General features: G+C 29.8%; 1 protein-coding gene across 7 annotated transcripts in view; it reads left to right on the plus strand.

Annotated features, from left to right (window-relative positions):
• Positions 1 to 19,292, plus strand: part of RhoGAP71E (Rho GTPase activating protein at 71E) — a 164,546-nt gene that overhangs the window by 115,724 nt on the left and 29,530 nt on the right. For 6 of the 7 annotated variants that reach the window (XM_085820141.1, XM_085820147.1, XM_085820145.1 and 3 more), the window contains 2 exons: positions 1,421 to 1,498; positions 13,797 to 13,957. In XM_085820141.1, the coding sequence (XP_085676267.1) occupies positions 1,421 to 1,498; positions 13,797 to 13,957 (239 nt within the window). The remainder of the gene's footprint in view (positions 1 to 1,420; positions 1,499 to 13,796; positions 13,958 to 19,292) is intronic. The other variant, XM_085820146.1, reaches the window with a different exon arrangement.

Below are 19,292 nucleotides of genomic sequence, written 5' to 3' on the forward strand. Positions count from 1 at the left end.
CAGATATATATAAATGTGTATATATACCCACTCTGTTACTCGGCTCAGTGAGATCTGTTTTTTTTTATTGTTATTTATTTATTCTTGTATGTTGATAAATTGTGCATTTAACTGTTTTAATTGTATTTAGTATTTTATGTTTTCTATATTCTGTAATGAAATTCGAGGAACTAAGTCTGAATGAAATGCAGCTTAAAATGTGTATAATTTAAATAGGCCATACAAGGAACTTATGTGGTGTCCACATCAGATTTTTAATTACTAGAGAGGATTTTTAAATTGCATAACTTGCTAATTATTTCTGAAGACCATCTATCAGCTTAGCAGTTAGTTTGAAAATACTTTCAAGAAGGTCATTATGACAGTTTGCATAGAATCAGACCTCAGGAAAAACAAAGGTTCTATTTGAATTTACTGTTACAGAAGAAAACGTAATTGAGGTATCTTAGAGCTATAAACGGGAGGCAAAATTCAACAACCTGTAAATAACTTAGTTTGAAAAATCAGTAGTCTGCTGCTAATATAAATGAATATAAGCTGCTAAATATAAAACTAAAGAATTTTTTATTCTGTTTGTAATGTCATACTTTTTATTTTATGAAGATAGTTTTTCTTGTAGTGACTATTATTTAAAAAAAAAAAAGTTCTGTGAGAAAATTAACATGAAACAAGGATGTCAGAAAATTTGCAATAAAAATCAGAGTTGTCCCACTGATTATGATTTATATTTTTAGTTATATTATTGCTTAAAGTAAGTAATTATGTAATATATTTTAGATTAGTTAATTGTTTGTGAACTTGAAATATGTATATCATTCTTTTTTATTACTTAAACAATTTAATTGTACCATATAATTGTTGGGGAATCATTGTTTTGCATTGGACATTTATGGGAAATTTGTGATATGTCAAGGCTATCTCGTCAACTAAAATGTTTGAATACCACTAAACTAATATATTGTCTAGCCTGGTAGCATAATGTTTATAAATAGGAAAGGTTATAATACATGTCTGTATTAAGCTTTTTAGTTTTAAACTAGAATTTTAAAAAAAATTATCAGCAAATTTCTTTAAAATTTTTAAATGCTTGTTTTAATTTAATCAGAGTGTTCTTTTTCACAAAACAACTCAAATATTTTTATTTCTTAAAAAAAGTATATCATTGGCAAGTTTCTATGAAAGTTATTGGGTTTTTTGCAAAATTAATACATTTAATTTTGAACTTGGTGCTAATTTTAAAATCTTTATGTATTTCTCCCCATTTATCCTATAAAATACTTCACCTGCTCGCATTATTTTTTAAGCCTCCCTTTCATATAGTGCTGTGAGAGTTTTCATGTTTTCTAATATTTCAGTTTAAATGCTTTACTAACATGTTTTGTTGTGTATGTGGCTTTTGCAAATGCTTCTTGTGTTTTAGGCAAAGCCTCTCTGGAGACAGAGAAATCTTGGCTCCAGCAAGAGGCCGAGAGATGGGGCTTAGCTTTTAATTTAGAAGGTAAGGCTTGATGCTGTTCGTAGAAGCTTATTTAAAAGCTTATGTTCTGCAATTTTAACAGTGCTGTATTCATATGTTTTATTTAACGTTTTATTAAGAATCAAAGTTTTTTTAAGAAAATGTCTTCAAAAACTGTCTGATGAGGGCTGCTCACAAGGTGAATGAATACACATAGTCTTTCTGTCTTTGCTTAAACGTTATGAAATTATTGAAGAGGAACTTAAAAGTGAATGTAAAATGAAGTCCATATCTTGCAAAAATGAGAGACTATAATAATTGAAATAATTTGAAGAACTGACAAATATTTTAATCCTTTAAGTCCTTTCTAACAAGTGAGTGCCAATTGCATTCAGCTACAAGAGTTAGAAATCTTTTGTTTGAACCCGTCTTCCACTAAAACTGTTTTTAATTTACGTTAATTCTTTTAATGATATTTTATTTTGAAGAAAATACTTTAAAAGTAATCACTTGTTGACTTGAAAAATACTTTAAAAGGATTAAGGTGAAAAATAAAGCATTACAAAAATATCTCCCAAAAAGCAAGTTTTCATTGATTTTATTCTAATTTATTGTGTTTGTCGTGAAGTTAATATAGCTAGTACTTACTTCAGAGCATAAAATACTAGATTAAATTTTAATTTTTTACATTATTCTGTCAAAAGTATTTTTCAGAAAGAAATATTTTAGAAAGTAATATATATGTAATAATTTAAGATGCAGAGAGAGAGATGATAGAAATACTTTTTAAACATGGCCAGTGGTTTTTGATGGTGCTAGTGTAATTGCATAGTAGAAGGATGAAACTTGCAGACATACATAGCTGTAGTTACTGCATAACTTTATTTCTGGGCAAGATGCTTCTTGAGACATGTATTCTAATTCATATATCATTATGGGTGCAACATGCAATTCTTCAATTTTTAAAGCTTAGCACATCTTCAGACAGTGGATGATACAGAAAAATGAGCTAATTGTGTCACTTAGAAAAAAAAAAAAAAAAAAAAAAGCAGAAAAGTTTGATGCATTCAGAAAGAAAGGTGGAAGAATGTCAATATGTTTTGGTTTCAATTGAAATCTTATTCAGTGTTTGACTAAAAAATATCATCATTGCAACATTACATAAGATCATATGATATAGATTAATTTTGAAATTATGCATTTAGATTGATGTATTATAAATAGTGACTATTTTAAAACAGAGAGGGAAATACCCAAATTAATGAAGGACCAAAAGGCCAATTAAAATCAGAAGTTTGATTTACATATTTTTATCTTACATATATATGTATATATATATATATATTAAAAAAAAAAAAGTTGGTTGTGACTGGACTTGAAATGAGGACTTCTAACTTGTAGTGTGTGTAATACCTCTGACTCATAGATGCTTGCTGACAAGAGAAGAATTTCAATAATAAGGTTATTCTACCCTTGATTTTCCTGTTTATTTTTTTAAAGTTGCATGCTCTCTATTCACATATATTCAAAAAAATTAAGTCAGTGAGACCAAGGTTGTACTTTCTCCTTCTTAGATTAACTCTTTGTCACAGTTGTAATTGAATGGGGACATCGTTATTAGAAATGCTCATGAAAAGTATTATAACAGTTGCTTTGCATTTACAGTGCTTAGTGTGTGCTTAATGTTTATTAATTAATGAGAATAAATATTATAGCAAATAAAAGCATTAATGTATTATATGTAAGCAATTAATAGTCCTTAAAATTAATGTTTTTATATATAATTAATAAATGCATCCTCATAGACATATACTTTTTTGTGTAACATTTCTGTTTTATGACACAAAAAATATCAATGGTATATTATAATGCGATGGAAAATGTTAAGGAAATTGCTTCCTGTATGTGAATGCTGTACTATGAGTTCCAGTTTTTACTATTTCTGTTGAAATACTTTTATTTCTCTGTCTAGTCTTTTTTAATCTGTTTTGACAAAATAGTTTGCTATTTTATTGCTAAGGTCATTCTCTCCAAGTTTGATTTATCTGATTATGGCAAAGCACACAAGGGCTATCTGTCTAGGGGGGAGAGAGATATCTTCTTGGAAAACGTTCTTAGTGAAACTAACTCATATTCGCATTATATATGGAGAAAACCACAAAAATGCCCATGCAGCCAGACTGTTTGCTTAGAATTGAACCCTGGTAAACTGTTCAGCAACTTTACCACTCAGCCACTGGTATGCTATGATTCTGCTCAACAATTCCATATTTTGTGCCTTATCTCTTACTTCACAATTCTCTTCAATATTTGCTGAATCGTCATCTATGTCATAATTTGTATGCTCATCATTAATTTTTCTTGTAAATCAGTCAAAACATTTAGATCACAAATTAAATTAAAACATAAGATGTTTTAAAACACAAATCAGTTAAAGCATAAGGTGTTGCCTTTTAGCCACAACTAGGAATTACAATGAAAATATCAGCAGATAAGTAGTATAGGAACATAATTGCTTGCAAAGCATCTGAATCAAAATATACTTATTTTGGATTTTCTGATTAAGCAATATAGAGAGGAGTTGAGTATTTCTGAACATTACCAGTTTAGGTGTAAGTGAAAGCAAATGAAAAACAACCTGTGATGTGCATTGTGAACAAACAACAAAGGGTTAAGAAATTCAGTTTTCTTAGTATGAGATGTATGTGATTGGATACAAAGATTGTGAATTGCTTTTTCAGCTGCAGTAGTAGATGTTACAAACGATGCATGTAAGTAATGGATGGATGTATCACACACAGCTTATGGAAAATTTCTGTGTAATATCATGCTATCTTCATGATACAGGCTGTAGCCAAAACTTGCTTTCTGGCTATGTATAGATATGATAGACACATTTTATTTTATATTTCTTTTTCAGTTAGAATTAAACACTGTATTGTCATTATAAGATCACACTTTTATTTATTGAATGGCTCTCTGAGCAGAGCATTCCTCAAATATAAGCGAAAAAACTACATAGGTATCCAACACTGGGTAGCGCTGGTAAGTTGTTATTCATCAGGGGTAAACAGTATATAATGTGCATTTGCAGCAACATTAATAATTTTTTTTTAATATAAAGGAAAATTACCATACTAAGCATATGATTCTTTTGTGTCATGGGATGTTTGCATCTGAGCTGGTTTGTTTTTAATTAATAATTTTTTCCCACTGTGAGGTAAATACAATTTAATATTTTTTTTTTTTTTTTTTTCCTATTTAGGGTAATATAGTAGTCTTCCATTTAATGTATGTTGTTCATAGCTTGCTTTTAAAGTAGATTATTTTAAACCTGAAAGGCTAATTGTTCATTTCCCACATCACAACTTACTGTTCTAAATTCACTTGGCTTAATTACCCTGACTTTCAGTTAAGGAGATGACTGAAAAATAGACTTTATTAGGTCTGTAATAGAAGTAAAGTAATATACAGAAAAAGTGATGCAATACTGTGGGTATCAAATGTTTGCATTTTGTTCCTTGCATATAATACACTTTTGCTTTCTGTGTCTATAGAATAAAAAATATAATTTAATAATACCTTATAGTTGATTTTTTTAACATTGTTTGAAAGCTATCCCATTAATTTTAATTCATATTTAAATATTTTATTATATCTTATGTTAAATTTTATGGGATTCCACTATTAATATTCTTTGTATATGTATTGTATCAGACAATATCAATAATTGAGATTCCCTGCTTATTGTAAATCTGCTTTATATATATATATATATATATATACTTTGCTATAGCTTATTCTGTATTTCTTTAAGTTTCCAGTGCTCATTGTTTTTTTTTTCAGATGATTATGATGAGCAATGAAACTGAAACATTGGCAAATATAGCACCCATGGTTTTTTGCTGTGATATTGTCTTGTAGTTAACATTTAAGTATATCACTTCTGACTTACAAAAGAAGCTGAAATTTAAAAGCTTAAAAATTATAATCAAAAGTGCGATGTGGAAATAAAGTGTGAAATTTCAGTTAGGACAAATTATTGATGTGTATTGGTATAACATCTAGAACATTAATTTTCAAAGGGAGGCACTCCGACCACGGGATGCTCGATGATATCTAAAACCAGGCAAGCAGTACAGAGGCTGTTCACACATTTTTTAGACGATGTATATTGTATTCACAAAACTAAATTACATAAAATTCTTGTATTTTAAATGTTCTGTTTGACATCCCTTATTCTGAACTATCTTTTGACACCGCAATTTCCAGGATAATAATGCCTTTTGAAGTGGCAGAAGAGGTATTCTATCCCATTCCTCCCGAACAGCTTTCCAGAGTCCTGTTAGGGTTTTGGGACAACGTTTGGGTAATGCAGTTTTTAAAAGTCCAAAAGCACAAAAATCCATAGGTGACACATCGGGAGATTTAGTAGGGATATCAGTGAAGGGTATGGCCTTGATACCAGTTTTTTGTTCCTAGGAAATTTACAGTGGATTTTGATGTGTGACTGCTAGCTTTGTCCTGATGGAGTCTCACAGATGGATGGCACTGTGGCTAAAGCGATGGTATTTCATTCAGAAAAATTGGCAGTAAACTATGTTCCTGATAGTATTTGGATTTAATCTTGACATTTTTTTTTTCACTCTCTTTATTTTTAACTTGCCATTATAAGAAAAACCAGCAACAATCATGAATCCCTTAGAAAAGCTTTCTTTCGATTCTTTGAGCCATGTACTTAAACTTTTTTCTACCCTTTTATGATAATAAATGGTTCTTTTTTTGTTACAATCATTTAAATACACCCATGCTTCATCTATTGTGACAATTGGTTTCCATTTTTCTTTGGATAAGTGTTTCTCATATAGAATTCTGCAGCGTGTCCTGCGTTGAGCAATATTCTTTGGAAGAAGACGATGCACGTTGCGTTTTTTCACTTTCTTAAGATTTAAATCAACGTTTATCATTTTGTTTACAGTGAACACCGAGCATTTAAATGATTTTGCAACTGTCCTTTGACTAGGGGGATTTTCTTTCAACATTAAACAACGTACCTTTTCAATAGTCGAAGATGTCCGTTTTTTCCTTGGATACTTGTTTGGAACTTTTGTCCCACTTGAGGCTCCAATTTGACGTTTTTTTTCCTTTCTTGTTGATATTACCTATCGACGCTTTAGATATCACAAAACCATGACTCTCACATCGTTTTTGGATAATGGAGTATGCATATTTCTCTTCGGAAAGAGTGTAAATGTAGCCTTCAAACCACTGCTTTGTTAAATTTGCCATTTTGAATAAAAACAAATCTTTCAAGTCGCAGACGATAATTTTGACTTTTAAAAACATTGTACAATTGCAATTACTTCTTTTGAAGCAAACGATTTTTTTATTACCACTTACCAAAATTGCCTAAAAAATTTGCGAACAGCCTCTGTACTTCTTCGCTTGTGCCCACAGCACTACCCGTATCACCCTGTCGTACTGCACTGCTGTTTTATCTGGGCCAAAGAATGTTTATGTTAAAAATGAAAGCTTTGCCAAAGCAGGATTGGCTGTGTCGGACCGAAGAGTGAAAAATCTACTCCAGATTTACTGTACAAGGTCTATCCATCAAGCCTTAAACCTTTTTGTGCATACGTGAAATAGTAGTCGAAGGTTAAGTTTGTCAAGAGTTCAAAAGTTCTGTGATACTTTTGTGTGCGAGTTCTGGACATGCAAGTTACATGTATATTTAATGCAAAAATAAATAAACTGTTGACTTGTTATTTTTTCCCCATCATCATGAGTTCAGTGAAAAATACAAGTTACAATGATGATTACATTAAATATGGTTTTGTTGCTATACAAAAAAAAAAAAAAAAAAAAAAAAAATGCTGTCCGCCAGCCGCAGTGTGTTACTTGTTATGAAGCATTGAGCAGTGATGCTATGAGACCTTGTCTGGAGCCACATTTGTCAGCAGAACATAGTATATTAACAGACAAGCTGAAGGAGTTTTTTGCTGTAAAATGTGAAAATTTGAAAGATTTGAAATTGGATAATACTGGTTATTCTGTATTTCTTTATGTCTCCAGTGCTCATTGTTTTTTCAGGTGATTATGATGAGCGATGAAACTGAAACATTGGCAAATATAGCACCCACGGTTTTTTGCTGTGATATTGTCTTGTAGTTAACATTTAAGTATATCACTTCTGACTTACAAAAGAAACTGAAATTTAAAAGCTTAAAAATTATAATCAAAAGTGCTCAGTCATCTGAAAAAGGCTCTCGATGCTTCTTCATATGAATTATCCCTACTCATCACAAAGGGCAAGAAAAGTCATATAATTGGAGGAATGCTCGTCAAACTTTTCTTGTTGAAAGTAGCTGAAATTTTTCTTGGACTAGAAAATTAATGAAAGCTGTCAAAAATACCTCTTTCTGACAGTACTGTGAAACGTTGTTTTGATGATATGGCTGAAGGCATAAAAAATCAGTTAGTGAAGGCCATAAAAGAACCAATTTTTTTTTTTTTGCAATACAAATGTTGCAAAATGTTTTCATCTGTTAGTTTTCGTTTGGTACATACAAAATGAAACAGTTAACGACTATTTCAAAAGCGATTCATATAATGACAGCAATCTTTTATCAAGAACTGTCATGGTAAAAGCTGATAGAAGTATGCACAAATGGCGCTGCATCAATGCTTGAATCTCGCTCAGGATTTGTATAGATCAGGGTGGCCAACTTTTTTGTATATAAGATCTACTTTTTATCTTAAATGTTGTGTTGCGATCGACTTGTTGTCATATGTGTAGTCTAAGGGTAAGGAGAAGGGTGCAAAATACATGCAATGTTTATACACTGTGTTTCAGTATAAGGCACATTCCAGTGAGGTAAGAGTAGGTAAGCAAAATATATGTTCTTTTTTTTTTTTTAATTGTTAAGTTTTCGAGATATAGGCTCATGGAGAAAATTAATTACCAGACCCAAATTTTAATAGCAGCATTCCGTACATGCGGTACCTAAAAAATTCGATTTTTCTACACATTTCAAGATAAAATTAGTTAATTTTTAAGTTATTTTATAAAGTTAGTAAATTTTTACTAACTTTATAAGGTATTTTTCCCACTTAGCGTGGTGTAGTGGTTCTGCATGCTGGGCCGGTATTCCAGAGTCCGTGGTTCGATTTGCAAGATTCTATTCTATTTCGATTGCTAATTTTTCGTCTCATCTGCTTCCAAAAAATACCTAATGTCTCTACAGTGGTGCGCGAACTAAAAGGGTGTTGGATGAGGTTTCTTCACACCCAAGATTTGGCAATTGGGTCCCCTGAAAACCCCAGTCGCCCTTTACAAAGGGGAGTATATAAGGTATTTCTCCCACTTTCCTTACGTGCCTTCGTGGTGTAGTGGTTCTGCATGCTGGGCCGGTATTCCAGAGGTCCGTGATTTGACTCTCGGCGAAGGCGGTTGCTAATTTTTCATCTTGTTTGGTTCCAAAAAATACCTAATGTCTCTACAACTTAAAACACAATTTAATCTTTTTATCTAGTGCCATGTATAAATTGTTGTACTATTCGTTCGTTAATATGAAAAATTTGTTATAAAAGTGCACAGTATGGCTGATTCAATATTTCACTTTTGCATTTTTTGGGCCAGGAGAATTTATCATGAAAGAATAACATAGCTTACTTTTTGCTAGTCTATCAATAGCTCGCTGAGCATACCTCGTACTGAAATATAGATATAAGGTTTATCGACCTGCGTAAAAAAACAACAATTATTATTTAAAGATCCCAAAAACTCATGTCAAAGGAAAAAAAAGAACATGGATAATTATTAACAATATTTATTAATTCAAAGTAGCTATGGATAAAGACAGGTTTAGAATTTACTTTGTTGCCTTAACATCAATGGGAAAACTGAGTTTGCCTTTCCCTAGCCAAGGAATCGTAATTAGGTGTATATCCTGACAAAGATAATAATAATAATAAATCTTCAGTATGGGAATCAGTCAGGACAGAATGTTGTTTAATCTTTGTTAGTTTCAAGTATGAAAATACTGATGCACATAAATATGTATTCTTTATGTAGATCCAAAAGAAGAAATGGATATATTCGCTACATTTGGTGATTCTGGGATATTTTTCTCGGTTGACATATTTCCAAATATCTTCTACAAATTTGTGGGCTTTTAAGATTAAGTCAATTTTTAAAATTGTAATTTCACTTTCTAATGCCTTTTGATCCATATGAAATATGTCTGAAATTTTTCGGCTAATGCGTTTCACACTTAAATCGGTTTTAAAAGGAAAAGATATTAATTCTACAATTTCTTTAAAGTTTACTAAATCCTGGAATCTTATCTCAAAATCTTCAGTTACTTTTTGGATTTCCGTGGCATAGTTATCGATCTTATAATTAATATTTTTCTGTTTTTGTAGGTTATTCACCATATTTGGAAAATGATTCAGATTATTTTGTTGTAGATTTCTGTTAGAAAATAAATTTTGTTTTATATGCATCTATGCAGCTGATCATACCAATTACTATTTTATTCTTATAATTCTAAATTTATATGGCTTAATATTGAAGTAAAATCGGTAAGAAATGCTAAGTCAATAAGCCAAGTTTCATCATTTAAATTTTCACAGTTTCCATCTTGTTCGTGAAGATAATCTATACTTTCACGCAATAAATCAGGAATCGCTGCAAAAATTTACCTCTGCTTAGTCATCTCACACCGGTATGTAGTAATAATGCAGGTTGGCCTTCATCAAGCTGCAGCTGGAAGAGACGCTGTTTGAGGGAACTTCTTCGAATTGAATTAACAATTTTAAAAGCAATGTTTATTACCTCTTTTGTGTTTAGTCTCTTGCTAGCTAACGCTTGCTGTTGAATTATGCAGTGATAGCTTAAAAAGGCAGGGAATTCATCTTCCTTTTGACATAAAGGGCTATAAATCCATTTATGCTACCTATCACTGCAGTTGTGCCCTCCATTGTTATAGAAATTAATTTAATAAATGGTACTTTCAAATCATTGAGCAAGTTTTTAAAGTCTTTGAATATGTCTACACCTCTCGTCCTTTCCTTCAAAGCTATTATCTGTATTACATTGAGAGAAATAATAACAATAATGCCTATTATGATCGGACACAGCAGTAAAAGTGTATTAAAATCTAATATTCAAATTTACAAGAAGTATGTTACTTGTAAAGTTACAATATATTTAGTACAATTTAAATACTGAAATCTTAATTTAAATGTTATTGTTATTCCTAATATATTTTTAATACTGTCCCTTATTTTTCTCTCAGTTTAATAACCGCAGTTTAGAGCTTTGTTGCTGAGAATGTTAACTTGTCGAGTAAAAAGATATGTAAAAAAAAGAGTTTTTAATTTAAAACAAAGAAAAGGTACTTGCGTTTTAAACAGAAGAAAACTTGAAACCGAAAGTGGTCACTGAGGCTAAATAATACTGATTAATAATTACACTGTTAATACAAAAGGAAAGAAGCTACCATATGACACTACCAAATATTCAAGCTAACTGACTGTGTTCTTCGATGAGTCGAGCCCTAACTATTGCGTCCAGTGACAAGACATAAGTCAAAATGTATTGTGCTGGATGAAGGGAGATCAAATTGTCAGGCTGTCAGAATTCTAGGAATTTATGATTTCAGCAAATTCTCAGAATGCATTAAATTATTGCTAAAAGGTTTTCTCTTCTGCAGTTGCTTCAAAGTCCATTGTATATGAAATTCCACTCCAGTCATTGCCAGTGATCGACCAAAATTAGCCTCCCGTTTGACCTTGTTGGCCACCCCTGGTATAGATGATCAGAGAAAAACATCCCAATATTACAGCTATTTATTGTGTTATATACTGTCAAGCCTTGGTAACTAAGACACTTAAAATTATGCATCAAAATTGTTAATCACATTAAAAAGAGTGCTCTTACTCTTACTTGACTTTTTATGGCCCTTTGTGAAGATATGGGAACAAAATATAAAACGGTGTTATTTCACATGGAAGTACACTGACTCTCAAAAGGAAGTATGTTAACAAGATTATTTGAACTTTGAGATGAAATGATTCTTTTTTTTTTTTTTTTTTTTTTTGAAATTCAAAATCAAACTGAATTTATGTGGAATTCCAAAAGCTGAGTGTTCAAGTTACACTCAGCTTTCGGAGGTCAATAAGTTTAACCAATTGAAAATATTTTCTTATCTATCAAATATTTTCAGTTGGTTAAATGTATTGAACTTGAAATTACATGTTGGAGATTCGAACATAATTTATCATTGAGATGTTATCATAGCATATACCGATAAATTGCAACTCTGGGAGTGTAAAACTTCAGCCTGTAAATATTCCTGCTTTCCCAAATCATTTAAATATCTATAGAATTGTGACAGATCCTTTTCACATTGCCATAGATGTGCTACCAAAATACTACAAGAGCAAGCTTTGGAAATTAAAAATGATTCTACAGCCAAATATAACTGAAAAGATGGATAAGCTATTATTTTGGATAAAATGTCTATCAAAGTTTATCCAGCATAGCAGAGGAAGCACTACAGCTGTGTTTATCATTTCAAACACTTATTTGTGTGAAAGAGCATTTTGAGCAGTTGTAGCTAAAAAACAAAATATATAAGCAAACTCAATATTGCTAGTGATTTGCATTGCACACTTTCTTCTCTAGTCAACCAAGAATTGAATATCTTGTCAAAAATGCGCAAGCACATCTGTCTGATTGATTTATCCATTTTTTTTTCGTACCGTGTGTGTCTGAAACAGCATACTTCTGTAATAAAATATTTATAAATTATATTTTTTTGCTCGTGCTACTCATATAGGTAGATAATATTATTATTAGGGAAAGGGGCGCAGGAAGTTTCATTTTCTTAAGTAGGGAAGCGTGATTTAAAAAAAAAAAGATTTGGGGAACCCATGATCTAGAGAAAGAAATCATATACAATATGAATAACTATTGGAAAAACAAGAAAATGCCTGTAAATATCCAGACATCTTTTCATTAAAAATGTTCACTAAAAGTTTCACTGCTAATTTTCTTGCTTGGGCTATTATGACTAAAACCTTTGTTACAGTTTTTGGTTCTTCACTTTGGTTTCCACTAACCAAGATCTTAAACTTCATTTATTATTTCTGTTGATCCTGTCTTCAGTATTTTTTCAACTAAAAGGCTTATTATCTGAACTTTTCATGCTTAGAAAGAATAAACAGAAGACCATTTGAGATAAATACTGAAAAAAATTTTCATTTTTTCTTTTTTTCTTTTTTTTTTTTTTTTTCCTTATCTCAGTTTTCTGGAAGATTATCAAGTGGTGCAGCTCAAATATTATGTCCATAAAGTGTTCCTTGTACCAGTATGATAGCAATACTGGTCACAGGATAATTTGAAGATCATGAAAGTGAGGTTGATCATCATCCATAGCATAAATACTAAATTGATCTGATCATTATTGATCTACTGTAATGTCTTTTGGAAGAGAAAGTTGTGAGATATTTTCCTTCATGAACATTTCATAGTTAACTAGCCAATATTCGGAAGGAATGACTTTTTAATTCTCCTGACCAAACCAAAATAAATCTCTTGTACCTAAGAACTGATCCTCTGTTGGATGATATAGAAAGTGTCATATTGTACTGATAGTTTTCCTAAAACCAGATATTTCAGTTCTATTGAGCCATCAACAACTGAATGGCCAAGTCACTAAATACTGTACTTCATCCAAAATTCTATTTGTGACAGGTAGGTAAATGGGCTGGCTGCATGGAATTTTTATGATTTTTCTCATGTATAATTTTTATATGTTTTCTTTTAAGCAGATGCAATGTCCTTTGTTTTCATTAGGTAATAATTCTAAATCCCTGTTTCTTCTAAGCAGATAGTAGATTAAATATTCTTTGTTGTCATTAAATAATCCTTCCTAATACAGTTTCTGTCTAATGTCTGTGATTTCATTATGATTGCTGATGACATGCAATTGCATAGATGTTAAAGGTGGTTGTACATCCTTTATCTCGTTAAAGTTGTGTCCATTCATGTATTTTCATTAAAACGTTTCTCAAAAAAAGGTATAGAATTTTGTGAAACATTTTAAACATTGAAAGTGTGGTCTCTGCAAATATAAAAAGGCGACACATTTAATATGAGTGTGATCCAGTTTGTATTAATGAAAGGAATATTTCAGCACTGTAAAATTTACAGTTTTGCTCCTACTTATCACCATATTTGTGGTCTGACAAATTACAATATATTCAGGTTAAAATTAGATGCTGCTGCTCTTACTGCTGTAATAATATTTTCCAATTTTCGATTGCTTTTTAGCCATATCTTCCCAAGAAGAGTGTCGCAGTACTCCGGCATTAATTCATGCTAGTGAACCTATGGTACAAGTTGATGGACCACAGATGAGTGGCAGTCTAGCAAACTTAGGTGACACATACACTAGATTGAGTGTATCATTAGAAGAAAATGGACTTTATAAGGTATTTCTGTTGTATTCTGACACTTTTATGCTCTTAGTTTGTAATGTTGCTGTATTATGTGGCATGTGATACTGTAGTCATTTGCTTAGCCAGTATAATTTGCAAATTTCAAAGAAATATTTATTTTTATATTCATTTCTGTTTAAGTATGCCTTTATTCTTTTAAAATAATCTTTACATTTTTCTTTATGAAAGGTCTATTTTTCTCTCATAATCAAAACAAAGGTGCTGCAATATTATTTATTCAAACAATAATATCATAGGAGAAATTAAGACGATCATTTTAAAATTTTTTGGAATAAATCAGTTAATTTTAAATAAACTAACTTCAGAATCAGTAAACATGATAGTTAAACTAGGAAACATTTAACTAAAAATAAATTTTTTTAATTAAAAAGATTAAATAATTAGTTGACAAATAATAAATCCAGATATTTCCCAATATATGCTAAAATGTGTACTTGAAGTCACTTTGTGAATTTGTGTGCATAAATAAATTAGAAGTCAAATATTGCATAGCTTATGAAACAAAAATTGAGGTAAAGTTAGTCTTTAGCATAATAATTTTTAACCAACTTTTGTTATTAATAATGGGTTGTTTGGAAAGTAATTACCATCAGAGGCAATAGTTGCATTTTTAGCCTGCCAACTTCATTCTAAATGTATTAGCATCATATATTTTGATAGCTGAAGTTAACAATTTCACTATTGATTCAAAAGTGTGCTTCCCTCAACTAGACAAACTGAATGATATGATCAAACAGAAAATATTTTCTCAAATTACCTTTTGAATACAGCGGTTCTAATTATTTAACTAAAGGGTATAAAGTTATTAAAAGAGATTTTAACTCATTGTTTGTTATTGCTTTTCCTTCTAAGTTACTTTATGTTACCTTCTGGTGACATTTGTTTTTTATAGGGGCAACTATCATCATTAGAACTTTAATTTCTCATGGAAGGCAAAAATATAAATTAAGAACTTAAGGAAGTAAAAATATCTTTTCATTATTCAAAAATTAAATATAGGCAGGATTTTCTTAATAAAGGTTACATATGCAGAAAATTTTGTATTGTTCAAGTAAAATAATATGCATAAATAGGTAGCAATGAATTAATGAAAAAAGTTACTGCAACTTTGTTTTTATGTGCAGCAAAATTCCAATCACCCCTGTAATTTATTTTGCTGAACACTCAAAATCAGACATTTAAAATTTGTGTGTTTCATTAAATTCATTTCATTTAGGATGCGCACAAATACTAAATAATAAGACAGTTAAAAATTCATGTTTTTATTTTGATTTCTTATTTTTTAATAGTTTTTTTGCAACTCTTATTTTTTAATATTTTTTTTTTTTTTTTTTTTTTTTTTTTGCAACTTATTAAAATGTCCAAAAATATTAGAATAAAATAATTCCTTTCGTTTCTTTTGTTGAATTTATGTAAAAAATAATTAAGAACACTGCCTTCTTAAGAATGTGTATTTTTACTTCGTTGTACAAAGTAAAAAGGAAGTATTGTAATCGCGAAAAGTTTCAGGCAGCATATTTCAACGAAAATATCCATTTTGACCGCTATCGAATGCAATTTAACGATGTTTTTGTGTCATATCTGTACATAAGGACAGAATAAAATACTCTTTTCCTTCAAAAAAATTATAAAACTGCTTTAAAATTAATTCTGAAGAGAATTTTTCGTGGCATCTGTACGAACGTATGTACGTACGTACGTATCTCGCATATCTCAAAAACGAGTAGCCTCAGAACGTTGAAATTTTGTATATAGGACTGCTATAACAGGTAGATGTGCACCTCGTATTTTGGTTGCAATCGGCCGCACCAAACGTATATAAATATATTTATATATATATCCACTCTATTACCCGACTCAGTGATCTCAGTTTCTTTACTCTTATATGTTGGTAAATTGTACATTTTTTGCTTTAAAAAATGATTGAATTATGTTGTTTTTATCTTCCGGTTAAGGATTTTATGCCTTTAGTAAATCTGTGTGCAATATTTTTAGAATTATCAGCAATTTTAAAGTTGTTTAATTGCCGCTAAGCCTGTTTTTAATGGCAGCCATTGATGTTTACATTTGAAACAGGAGACTAGTGGATTTGTTGCCAATCTAGAGAAACTTAGCTTCGCAACAACAAAGATAACACATTCATTTATTATTGTAAATTAAATCATGCTTAATTCTTTCTGGAATTTTTTCGGGGAAATAAGCGTTTGAGATTTACTTCGTAATTTTTAATATAGATATTTTGAGTTTTTATGTATTTTTGCCTTCTCGCGGAGTGAGAACTGAATTAATTAAATGAGAAATAGTCAATCGTCTGTGGAAAACTGTTTCTGTTTTTTTTTTTTTTTTTTTTTTTTTTGTTTGTTTGTTTGCTTAATTTCTTTTATACATCGTTCTAGCTTTATTATAGTATTTGAATAGAACATGTGGCAACGATTAGATAATTCTCTAAATGCTATACATTTTGTGCATTCTGAGTTATAATATGAATGACATATAATATTGTTAAGTAAACCTAGCACCAGAGTGTCGCTATGGTAAACAAAGTGAATTTTAAAGAATGCATTTTGTCATAAACCACATTATATTGTGGTTTATGCGCTGTTGGCGAAGTAGGTTTAATTCAATCTAATAAGTTTAAATAAAATGCAAGAAAAAATGCGTATAATTTAATATTCCGTACAAGGAAGTCATGTGGTGTACACATCAGATTTTTTAATTTAAATGTAAACATTGGTAATTTCTTTTACATTAAATTATCAATGCAGAATAATTGAAAAATCAGTATTTTTTTATAAAATCCATTTTGCTTTAACTGCAGCTTTTAATTTTTGTCATTAAAATGATAATTAATCCCCTGCTAATTCTTTCTTCTTGTCCCTACCTTGTACTAACTGTCAAGAATATTTTTTTTAATTATGAATTTTTTTAATATTTGATTGATGGAATCATTATTTAGTATGATTGAGAATGAGCTTTGTGTGGGACAATGAAAAATTTGAAGTGCTGTGCGTGAACTATAATGAATAAGAAATTAATGATGTTTTCAAAAACATTTTTTTTTAATAAATTTGTTTTAGATCTACTTCTTTTGTAGCTATGTAAATCGTTCTCAACAAAAATGTTTACTTCTTTCATCTTTCATAATAGGACCTGTGCACTTCTATTTGTTCTTTGTGTATCATCTTACTTCTTTTTATAAGCTTTTAGTCTCTCATGGTATTTCACTATGGTTGAGATTCTGTCATAAATATTTAATTTACTTCCTGATAAACTATCAAGTTCAAATTTTGTACATAAACTGTTGGGCGGGCAATGGATTGTGGTGAAAGGATTTTTTTTTTTCAAAATTTGATTTAATTTGTTTTTTGTTTTGTTTTGTTTTGTTTTGTTTTTTTTTAATTATTTTTCAAACCTATTGTAGTTTAATGAGTAAATATATCAGAATTTTTCTGTTTGCACCATCAAAAATAGATGGGAAAAAAATCTTTTCAATAAAATGTATGAAAATTAAATCTTAATTTCTGAATATTTGGCAATTTTTTTTAATTACCTGATATTTTAGACTATTTGATGTTTGATTTAAAAAATTTAACATCTAGAATGTATTGGATATAATGTTTTGAAATTTTCATGGATTTTAAAACAAACTTTTTTTGCCCTATTTTAAAATAAGAGTAATTAAAGAATTTTAATTAATCTAGTTTTTACATTTTTAAAAAAATGTGTTTCAGTCTGAAGCTGCTGGAAGAAAAAAGCTTTTTTTTTGGGGGGGGAGGCAGAAAAATTGCTTCAGAGTTTGCCATCTTGGCACACTTCATGATGAATTAGTAGTATTTTTTCATTTTAGTTTCGAGTAAAATTCTAATTGTAGCATTGCTATTACATCCATGAATGACGTTCAGTTATTTTTTCTTATTTCATTAACTTTTTTTAATAATTTATTCCTTGTGATTTAGTAATGACCAAAAATTTCATCAATAGCATGTAATTGACTTTTTTTTAAAAAATTTAATAAAATACAATTAAAAAACGGTTTTTATGCAATAAGCTTTTATTTAAAGTATATATTATATAATGTTTTAAAAGGAGAAAATGCGGCGGCCTCTTCTCAGGAGCATCATAAAATATTGCAAAAGATTAGTTATTAATTAAATCAAGAAATTAGCTTCACAAAAAGAAAAAGAAACAAAGAAAACAAGTAATATAAAAAAATCTGAAAGGTTTCAGATTTTATACGTACTCAAACTATAAAATTCAGTTCAACAGCAATATCACAAATTAATTTTAAATTGAGCATATCTTTAAAGTTTCCGATAAAGAGTCTCACGCGCTGGAGATAATTTTTTTTTTTTTTTTTTTTTTTTTTTTTTTTTCATACAGTATAGCGTTTAGTTTTTTAATAAGAAATTCATTGAAGTGCTGCAAAATCTGAAATCGATAATAAAACAAATTTCAACTTCAAATTAGGGCTTCCACATGCCCATATTCTTCAGAAGATTACATTATTCAAATTTTGATTGCTGTAGGTACCATTGTTTTATCACAGTGTGAGAAGCATACATACATTTATGCAGATTTTTTGTTATTAAATTTCTTTAAATATAAGACAGGGTGATAATATATGGTGGCAATGATATGAAAAGTGATAAAGCCTTTTAAAGTTTTCAACACAAAATGCCAAAATGAAATTAATAGTCCTTCAGGGCAAATTGCCCCTTTGGACTTTAAAAAAAAATAAATAATAAATAAAAAAAAATAAATAAATAAATAAAAATATTCAAATAGCTAGATATTTTGTCTGTGTGGTTCTGTGTGTAAAGTTTTGTGTCATCATATGGAAAATAATGTATGATAATCTGAGATAAATGTGCATGATTAATTTTATTGGTGCAGAGACTGAAAACATTTTAAGAATTCTAAAAAGGTTAATCCATTAAAATAGGTGTTTAAATGTCTTTTGAAAGAGGCATGTGCAATAGGCTGATAATAAGCTACCCCTCCCATAAAAAAAAAACTATCCTTTAAGAATCAAATTTTTGAAATTTAATGGCATCAATCGTGATCTGTGTTGTGAAACAACTGCTTTTCATTAGTTTGATAAAATGGGCAAATAATTTGGCAAATATTGTTTCAAATGAAAAATTTTTATTACTCCAAGAAGTGAAACACTATCAAATAGATAGCATTTTTCTTATGTGAAAACAAACAAACAAAATTGATATTGTAAACTTTGGGCTGGAGTATTGAGGCTTAAAGTAGATGGGAAACAGAACTACCTAATATTGAAAATTTAATTAAACTTGTTTTT

This window comes from Stegodyphus dumicola, chromosome 7, assembly GCF_044657685.1.
Source record: "Stegodyphus dumicola isolate Sdum_Otavi_A_Nest chromosome 7, ASM4465768v1".
Lineage (NCBI taxonomy): Eukaryota > Metazoa > Arthropoda > Arachnida > Araneae > Eresidae > Stegodyphus > Stegodyphus dumicola.